General features: G+C 31.1%; 1 protein-coding gene across 2 annotated transcripts; it reads right to left on the minus strand.

Annotated features, from left to right (window-relative positions):
- Positions 1 to 7815: 7815 nt before the first annotated feature.
- On the minus strand, positions 7816 to 10587 carry LOC112687580. Of its 2 annotated transcripts, XM_025560376.1 has the most exons (3): positions 10321 to 10587; positions 8394 to 10068; positions 7816 to 8262 (listed from the first exon to the last, which is right to left on the minus strand). In XM_025560376.1, exons 2-3 carry the CDS (start codon positions 10051 to 10053, stop codon positions 7841 to 7843), a joined length of 2082 nt encoding a protein of 693 aa, XP_025416161.1. In that variant the 5' UTR covers positions 10054 to 10068; positions 10321 to 10587; the 3' UTR covers positions 7816 to 7840. The 2 variants fall into 2 exon arrangements, with proteins under 2 accessions (XP_025416161.1, XP_025416151.1); XM_025560366.1 differs by having other exon boundaries at positions 8394 to 10587.
- Between the last annotated feature and the right edge of the window lie 240 nt (positions 10588 to 10827).

A 10827-nucleotide genomic window follows, 5' to 3' on the forward strand; every position in this document is an offset into this window, starting at 1 on the left:
TCGGGCGAGTTTGTAACGAATCTTCCTCGCAGCTATTAATTTGTAAAATTATTACACATTTGTACTTATACAGTTTTTAATAATAAATAAGTTAACTAAGTACAAGTTATGTTTTTGATTCTAAATCTAAATTAATTCTATTATACGTCTATTGAATACAATTTTTTGCTTTTGTTTTGTTCCACTGAATGCTTAACATGTGAGTAATTCTCACGTTAAATGGAACAAAAAGCCATTAGTAGAACACTTTACATTAAGGAAGCAATAGTAATAGCTATTACATTTAATTGTTACGTTTGATTAACCCATATTCAGTTTAGTATAGTACTTTAATTTCCAATTGAGTTTATTCACAAGATTTCGGATCACCGGATATTTGATTATTTTATATTTTAATCAACGAATAAGTGTTAGTACTTAAAGACAAAAATAATTATTTTTGACAAAATATACAAGTGTGCGAAGCTTTAATATTTATAAAGAAGCATGTTTTAAAGAAAAATTAATCAAATTGAACAATTATCCGGCAGTTCAAATTAATCTGGTGACCATTGATCGAATTTTAAATTTTAAAACTATTTTTTTTTATTGGAAGAAAAAAAAGGCTTCAACATCTGAGGTTATTAGCCTTGTGTACATGTTACGTTGTGTGAGTTACATTAATAATTACATTTCAAAGGTTACAATAGTCTTAGGCTATGAATACAGAATACATATTGGTTAAAGATTGTTTACAATGTTAATTTGTGTAAGGAAATTTAAGATTTTTATGGTGTTGTCTTTATGGAGAGCTTCTTCTAAATTGTTGGGTATCGATAAGGTATTTCGAATGTTTTGGAGGTCTGGGCAGTCTAGGATGATGTGTTGGATGGTTAGGTCTTCTTGGTATTGATTACATATGGGTGGTGAATCTTTTCTGATTAAGAAAGAATAGGTCAGAAAAGAATGTCCAATTCTAACTCTGGCTAGAGTGACTTCTTGTCGTCTGTTTAAATTATAGAGATGGTGCCACTTTTGAGTGGATTTTTTGATTTTTTTTAATTTGTTGGAAGGCGGAACAGAATCCCAATAACTTTGCCATGTCATATTTATTTTGTTTCTAATGGAAATATTTATGTCGTTAGTCGGTATGTCAGTGATTGTTAGATGTAAGATGGTTTTAGCTGCTTTGTCTGCTGACTTATCGGCCATCTCGTTACCGGCAATGCCGGTGTGTGAGGGAACCCATATAAATTCTATATTTTTTTTTGTTGAATATAGTTCGGTTTGGATATTCTGGGTTATTTCATTTGTCGAGAAGGGGTTTAGGAGAGCTAGGAGAGCACTAAAAGTGTCACTTACAATTAAAATATTGTTATTAGAGGGTGTTAGGTTTGTTGATTTGATAGCTTCTAAGATGGCATAGTTTTCTGCTGTAAAAATGCTGCTCTCCGGAGGAAGCTAATGTAGAATTTCGGTTTCTTCTTTGATGATTGCAAAACCAGTTCCGTGATGAGATTTAGATGAGTCGGTGTAAATTTGCGAAAAATTGGAGTATTTATTCTGGATGATTTCTTTGAAGTGGGACGTGATAATTATCGAATTTGTTTCATGCTTATTATACTTGGTTAATTCGGTATTTATGTGGGTTTTCCAAAGCCAAGGTGGAAATTTTGGGAATGTTATTTTATTTTTAATAGATGAGTGGATTTTAAACTTTGTGCACAAGTGAGTGAAGGTTTCGTGTATGGATGGTATTTGTTTCCTGGTTATGCTGGTTGGGATTATACATTGGTTTCGGAAAATGTTGTTGTATCCAATGTGGTTAGGAGTGCTTTTCCTTTTTATGCATATAAGAGTATGTCTTTTTCTCTTTGGAGTTTAAGAGGTAGTTCTCCAGCGTAGCATAAAATATTGTCGATAGGGCTGGTTCTAAATGCTCCAATTGAAATGCGAATACCTTCATTATGTAACGGATCTAATATTTTGAGTAGATTTTCTTTGGCTGAATTATAAATAATTGACCCATAATTTATTCGTGACAGTATTAATGACTTGTAAATATTTAGAAGGATTTTTGTGTCAGCTCCCCAGGTATGATTTGAAAGTGTTTTCATTATGTTCATTTTCATTTTACAAGAACTTTTAAGTTTTATTAGATGTTGGGTCCATTTTAATTCACTATCGAAGATTATTTCTAAAATACGTAAAGATTTACAAAAAGGTATTTTGGAATTATTCAAGAATAATTATTGGTTGTTTGTCATACGAGTATGGAAACAAATACATTGACTTTTCCCTGGGGAGAATTTGAACCCAGTTTTATTTGACCAATTTTGGAGAATATTTAGTGCTTGTTGTAATATTTCTATCGTGGTTTTAATATTTTGTCCACTGCAATAAATGTGGCAATCGTCAGCAAATAGTAGGTGTTTTGAGGTTTTGGTATTTCCTTAAATATATTGTTAATAGCTAGCAGGAACATTGTGACACTGATCACTGAGCCTTGGGGAAGGTCGTTTTCAGTTAAGTAGGTGTTTGATAGTTCATTATGGGCTTTAACTTGGATTGTACGGTTTTTTAAGAAATTTTGAAAGAAAATGAACATTTTACCATTTATACCACATTCATGAATAATTTGAACGGCTCTATTTCCCCATACCATTGTTGCGTGCCGTCGCTCAATCGTATTTGATAGTTAAGTTTTTAAGGATAATACTTCAATAAAAATACTTAATTGTAATTTAAACTGTTTATTTAATAATTTTTCTAAGTACAAAACATTAATTTAAGAAATAATGTGGCGTGAAGGTGCTTGCGACTGTACATGTAAACCACATCTGAATATTGGTCTGTTCCCAACCCCCTTATATACTTAGGTTTGGTGAAGATCAAACGTGCCGCGCTGGGCGATAGTTGTTTTCAACTATATTAAATAATTTGTTACTAGCCCGCTATTTATTACCTAGATGACCTCATTCGCACATATTCCATATTTGTCGCGACTTTTTCCCAGTTACATTTCTACATATAACCATGCGATTCACATATAATATATGTACTTGTTTACCTTCTGACTTTTAACTAAAATTCATTTCTATTTTTACGAATGCGAATATTGTGTTAATAATAATCATTTTCTTGATATCTACTATTTATGATCTACATGGTCCCGTCCATGTCGTATGAGTCGTAAGGACCTACATTCATGTATGTCCGCAACACCATATCGTATGCTTTTTCTAGGTCTAAAGCTATTAATATTAGATGTTGTTTCTGATTTTTTGCGTTACAAATATCATCATGTAAGGAAGATAGGGTGTCGAGAGTTGAATGATTTCTTCGAAATTCACATTGAACATTCGTTAGTATATTTGATGTCTCCAAGTGCCAAACGAATCGTTTGTTAACTATTTTTTCTAATGTTTTTCCCAGTGTATTTATGAGTGAAATGGGTCTATAATTGAAGGTATCGAATTTGTTCTTATTTGGTTTTGGGATGGGTACAACAATTGCATTGCGCCATTGATCTGGATATATGCCTTTTTCCCAAATTATATTATAAATTTGTAGAAGTATTTCGTGTCCTAGCTTTGGTAGATTTTGAATAAAGGAATAAGGTATTCCATCAGGATCAGGGCTTTTGCTTTTGGATCCGTATAATGCATTTTGTAGTTCGGTTATATTAAAGGGTTGATTTATTGCGTTTTCTTGGTGGTAAAAATTAAGTTCTAGGTCCTTTATAATGTTTTCTTCTATCTTGTGTTTGTAATTTAGGAATGCGTGTTCATAGTTTGAATTGCAGTTATTTTTGGTGAAGTGTTGTGCAAAAGCTTCGGTTATATCTGTAGAGGATGAGAGTGAGTTACCGTTATGGTTTAAATTGAATGGTAAGGACTGGTGAGTTATTCCTTTTATAGATTTAATTTTGTTCCACATATCGGTTGAAGAGGTGTTTGAGTTAATTGAGTTTGTATATTTTTGCCAGGATTCGGTTTTACTTTTTTTTGTTATAAGTTTAGCTTGTGCTCGAAATTTCTTTAATATTATATGATCGTCAATAGATTTGGTTTTTTTAAATTTGTTTAAGGATTTTTTGTAGGCTTTAATTGCCATGTTGCATTCTGTGTTCCACCATGGAACTGTTTTCTTTTTCTTTTTGATATTTATTTTACCAATAGTCAGATTAGCGGCATTTAATATTATGTTAGAAAAATTGTTAATGATTGAATTTATTTCGATTTGGTTAATTTTGTTTCTTAGATTGACTGGGTGATCGCTAAGTGCTTGATTTATGATGTCTCGGTAGAGTTCCCAATTGGGATTTTTCAAATTGGTTTCTTGAAAGTAAAAAATTATAGGTTGAATATTGTATTTTATACGTTGAATGTCTGTGAAGTGTTTAAGGAGTCCATTGATGTTCCATTGAATAATAGAATTCATTGTTAATGTATTTTTATAAGTTATGGAATGGGGGATGGTGGGTAAGTCTGCTATGTGTGTGTTGTATTGCTTGAGTTTGGCTCATGCGGGGTTTTGTTGAGGAGGAAGTGCTTGAAATAGAAGTTGTGCAAGCTTAGATAGACGTGTTTTAATTTTACGATCTTTTACTATTTCTCGGATTGAGTCTAGTAGATCCATTAGAGATGTTATATTAGTATTTGCATTTTCAGTAAGTGTGTGAATGTTCGTAGATTTGAGAATGAAATTATCTAAGATATATCTGAATTGAAGAAAGGTGATTGGTGAAGAATCTTTGGTAGTGAAATATTCTTCCACAGTTTTTAGGCCTTCTTCGTAAGGTTTTTCTGTTTGTCTGTTGGACGAATTTGAACGCGATCGAATTTTGGATTTTTTGGTGATTTTTTCCTTGTGCGGAATGATCGAGGTAGTATTTGAATTTTTCGGTGGTAAGGGGGGAGGATTTGAGGATGACGATTCGGATAATGGTCTTTTATAGATCTCGTTTGGGAAGGAGTAGTGGGATACTTCAGGGGTGATATTAATTGGAGGAGAGGGCTCTGATTCTTTGGACCAGTCTGAAATGTTTTTTCCAAGAAGTTCTAAGTCGGGTGGTGGGAGAGTGTCTTCAATTTGTGCTTCAGTGGTTATATTTAGAGAGTTGATTGCGTTAAAATCGGACAAGTCATCACTTTTGGATTTGTCTTCAGTATTTTTTTTACAGTTGGCTGTTGTATGACCAACCGATTTACATAAAAAACAAGTTATTTTGTCGGTAAAAAAAATTCTAAATTGATTTTCGTTTACATTAATTAGTAATGAGCTAGGGAGTTTAGGGACATCTTCGTGATTTTTATACATTTGGCGGTGAAAGCTCAATATGTGTTCATAGCCTTCAACATAAATTTCGGCTTTAAGATGTGTAATTTGTGAGATTGGAACAATATCTGTATTTTTTAGGGCGTCTACAATTGCTTGATTGGGTATGGATGGACAAACGTTAGATATAATAAATCTTTTTGCTGAGTTGATAAGTCTACGTATTTGGATAACATGGTCATCAATAGTAATATGTTTTGTTGTTTACATTAATTTGTCCAAAATTTGTTTATTAGACAAAAAAATACAAAAACGATTATTCGATATTCTAGATACAAATTTTATGTTTTTAGGTTGCACTATTTTTCCGATCGCTAAAATGTATTGTATTTGAGGTACACCGTCTATGGAATTAAATACGATAGCGTGTTCTCTGCTCGGTGTCTTTTCCATGGCAGCTTGCGGCAGATGCGAAATTTATATTATTTATATTATTATCTGAGTTGTAGTTTAGTGAAGTACCAGGGATATGTGCTAATAATGGCTGTGCACTGATAGGGTTATCGTAATAAATGTGAGGAGTGATAGCGGTTGTGGCGTGCGTGTTGTCGTCTTGTGGTGCGGGAGAGATAGAGAGTGTGGTATTTTTGTTATCAGTGCGAGTATTGCAAATTGTGTCCGCCGCGACCGTAATTGCGGATGGTCCACGGATCAAAAATGTTTTGGGTGTTTGTTTAAATGATGTTGGTTGATTTGATTTAGGTGAGACGTTGAGATTTGAGTGATTGAGATTAGCATATTTATTAGTAGAGGTGTTAGTGTAGGTGTTAGGGTTAGGCATAATAACCTTGTGCTTATTCATTACTCGAATGATACGGCGTACGAGAGTTATATAATAATCAAATTATACTACTTGCTGGTTGTCGATAAGGTAGACTGTGCTATCGGCAGCTATAAAACGTTAACGATATGACACACGTGTTTCACGGTCGGTGATCTAACACGAACTGTTTAAAACTATTATAAGATAACATTGTAGAATATTACTTTTTAGATGAAAACAGTAATAATATTTTGATCTTACGCTAGAATATAGACTAAAGAAATTATGCTATTTTTAAGGTACGATTATTTAATTTGAGTTTTTCTTGCATATGCTTATTGTATATGCAACCAATATATAAGTACATAAAGACAGTGGCGTATTTAGGATTCTGTTGCCCTGGGTACACATTTTTTTGTGCCCTTTCTCTTACGGGTTTTTATACTGGCAATTTTCATACCAATAAAATAAGAACTTAAAGCTTAAAGAATTAAAATTTGTTTCAAATTTTTCTTTCTCAACTTTATTAACAGAAATATTTAATTTAGACAGTTCAGCACTAGGACTACAGTTTACAATTTCTGATATGTCATCACAATTTTCATTAACAGAGGATTTTTGATCAATACCTAGTTTTAAATAAATCAAAATATGAATACCTAGTATGAAATGAAAATGAAAAATAATTTATATAAGTTTAATAAATATTAGTACTTTATGTGTTTTGTACACTATTAACTACTGAATCATTAATATTAAAATAAGCATCGAGTTTGGCAACTTTTGACAAAACATTTGCATTTTTAATTGCTTTAATTTTTGCCCTTTTACGATTCTCTGCACCACTGAGTTGCTTTTTGCAATTTTTAGCCATCTAAATATCATCAATCATTAAGCAAAATTAAAAGCAATAAGCATTAAGCATGATATACCCATTTAACAGTTAAAGCAGTGTTTGATATTATGCATAATTTACTATTTTCTACGAATAAAAATTATACCTTAGGTACTATAATTTTAATAATAATAATAATAATAATATAAAAGGCATAAAAGGGACTGATTAAAATAGTTCAAGCTAAGAGTTTCGCATAATTTAGATATGACACTGCTCAACACCACGCAATTTGACTAGATAATTACAAAGATATACTCGTACAGTCGTACTTACTCTGATAGTCAGATCTCAGATAGGTATGATACTATGATGATTAGAAAATTCAATTTAATCGTTGTCAGAGCAAGAGACTAAAATGTAGTAACTTATACTTACACTATTTTACACAATGTAAAGATTTTAACACGCAGTTTAATAAAAATTTTAAATAATGTTACTCTTAAACAGAGAAAATATATAAAAAAAAAAAGTTATAAATAAAAATTTGACAAGACATGAGAGAAAGACGTAAAGATAATATAAAATGAACTGTCAAAGTTAGTTATTCGTTATCATAGTATCAGTTATCCTTAATGATTCACACTGTCACTGCAATAATTAACACGTTAATAACATCATGGTAGTGTTGGTACTGTATTTTGTTATTAAACAGTTGCACAGTGGTCCATAAAAAAAAAAAGTTGGAAAAAAATATTTTCATGGTGATTTTTATTATATTTTGATTTAAGCAAATAATAAAAAGTATTTAATATTTTATTTCATTGTTATTTACAGTAAATTAATTACGAATTAGTTTTTTATATATTAGTCTACGTTTTAATATACAAATGTTCACAATATGCTAGTTGTTTTCAATTTAATTATTCGTACTCCATAAATTCGTCTTCACTATTTTCCTCATTAATGTAAAAATCCTCTTTATTTTCTCCTACAATACATACAAGCAGTTTTGCTTCATCGCATAATGTGGTTGATTTTTTATTGCTAATTTTTCTTCTACTCGAAATAAGTGGATCTGATGAAATGAGCAAGTTATTAAATAAATCTTCCATTGTATGTTTTCTGGATATTTTTCCTGTGTTATTTTCCCTAAACCTCTTCATATCCTTATTCCTAGCTTCCTGTGCTTCTTCTGATAATAAACCGATTGGCAATATGGCATTTTCAACAATTTGTGTTCCGTGAATCAAAATTTTGTGAACGGATGCTGGTAGATAAAACCATGGATATTTACTAATGAATAATTGAGCTGTCTCAAATGCATAATTATTGAATTCAACTCCTAAAATAATATAAAGAAAACTAATATTTTTTAAATGGTTATGCATTCATTACCTATTTATTAATTATTTTATTAAGCTAGTAGAATACCTAAGATACTATTTTAAATGACATTATTTTGTTTTATATTACCTTTAATTTTTTTACCTGATGATATAACTTCAAGTATAACTTTGAATCGTACTATGATATTTTTATCAACACCGGTTATAGAAGATGATACGTCTGGATTAGAAAAAAATCGTCTGGCCGTGTTACCATCATTAGTCGTGCCACTTCCTCCAGGACGAGGTTGATCAATCAACAGACCCAATTCTTGTCTAAACTTAGTTTGTATTTCCTTTTTCTTTTTCTTTAACATTTCTTGGTCATCTCCCCATGCTTGCCATTTTTTAAAACCTAATCGATACGCAACATGAATGAGGCATTCAAAAAACCTTATCCAAGCATGCAAGGATGATAAACCAAATGAAAGTGTTGATGGATCAATTGGACGTTGTTTTATCGTATTTAAATTGTTCATATCTTTTGGCCCTGCACCACATATATAACATTGTTGTGCCGACTTATTATCTGATATAGCATTACATACTTTTCCATCGATCATAGTTAACACAAGCTCATGTTTTACTGATACAAAATCGTCATTTCCCAAATTAACTATTGAAGATACCAAGTTTTGAATTTGATTCGATATATTTGATACTTCGTTTTGTATCAATTCGGTCGTTTCTTTTTGAAATTGTATATGAATTGGTCGGCAGTATTTGGTTGAAGATGTTCTTGGATTTTTCCAAATAAATTCTTTTAATACCTCTTTTGATTCACCTGAATACATAATAATTTGAATTGGAACGAAAGACGTCAAAAAAATATTGCTATCACTCGCACTCTGGACATCATTAAATTTTTGTTTATATTGGGCCAGCCCTGATGACCCGTCCAATCCCCACTTACTAAGCAAAACAACTGTATTATTTTTAAATTCGTATGCTGATAAATTTTCAATAGACTGAAATATTCGTTGTACAGTATGGTTCAATAACGATTGCAGAGTTGCTTCCGCAGATATTTCTGTAATTAATACTTGGTCTTTTTTGGGATAACATTGGGACTTCGCTTCGAGTATTTTATTGTATGCAGGATATATATTTGCATTTCTCTGTTTTGCCTGTAATCGTATTAATGTGTACTGTGATTTGGTGAGTTTAGCATCTATAATTAATGCCAATGCATCTTCTTCAGAATACATTTGAACTGGTTTAACATTTTGAAATGCAGTATACGCCCTTTGAATGTTCAAAGCACGAGTAGGAGTAGTAGACGTCGCTTCTTTTAATAATTTAGCAGCATCGACATTTCCGGTTTCTTTTAAACTTAACTGTGCCGCATAAACAAGTTCTTCTGTTGAGTTCGACGTACGCAATGTCTGGGTTTTATGCCTTTTTGTCTTGTCACACGCTTTAGAAAAAAGCACCTTTGGTCGTCCTACGTGGAACATTGGTAAACTTTTTGAAACTTCAGAAAAAATAAATTTTTTGTTTAGCCACGTTTCAAAAATTGTGTCAAACCGATTTTTCGTTCTATTGCATTTCTGCCATCGTTTATCAAATTCGTTCATAAAAATATGCAATTTTTTTTTCAAATCACTTTGATAATTTTCAGATTGCTCTTTCACATAATCCACTTTACATAGAACAAAATCATAGAGGGCCTCAACTTTATAATTTTTGTTAGATTTTAAATCTAATATTTTGAAGTATAAATCTCGGTGTGTTAATTTTGACTCCATTTCATTCAACAAATTCTAAACAAAAATTATTTATAAAAAATTGGGCAAATACGGGCAGCTGGAAATTATGAAATCTTATTTAGGACAAATTATAGAATTATACTTAACCTACGCTCTCACACTACTTCACGCTACTTTTTTTAAAAACTACGACTATTTTAGATTTTTATGTACAATAAAAACGTATTTTAAATATAATTTAACTAATTAAAATAATATGTTCTAGGTAAATAAAAATATAAATTTTAGTAAATTTATTTTCCTTACCTTATAAGCTTTCCACTGGTACCAAATATGTCGATTAAATATTAAATATCTTCGAACAAATGTCGGGAAGAAATGAGTACTTAGAGTTTTGTGAGTGTACGAAAAATACTATATCTTGTTATCGCAAACATTAAGCGATGTATTATCTTCACTAAAAGTGGTTCTATTAAACTAATAGCTATTAGATTAAATGTTCATTCTCATATAGAATACAAATCAACTTTTAAAAATAGTTAATTCCAATAATCATTTTCAACATTTTTTCCTTTTTTTTTAATTTTTTGACCACTGTGAGTTGCTGACGACAAAAATAACAAACCAATACATGCGCCACGTGCGCTTATTCTGAAATTGACAAATTTATAAAATAGCTGTGTTGATATTAATAGAAAGTAAGTTTTTTATTTGCCTAAAAAAAGACTTACCAACATTTTTATTTTATTTTTCTTACCGCTAAAATCATTCTAAATCTGTTTATATATAAAAAAAACTCCCAGTTAATTTGTT

Source organism: Sipha flava, unplaced genomic scaffold, assembly GCF_003268045.1.
Source record: "Sipha flava isolate LNK unplaced genomic scaffold, YSA_version1 109_pilon_pilon, whole genome shotgun sequence".
In the NCBI taxonomy this organism is placed as follows: domain Eukaryota; kingdom Metazoa; phylum Arthropoda; class Insecta; order Hemiptera; family Aphididae; genus Sipha; species Sipha flava.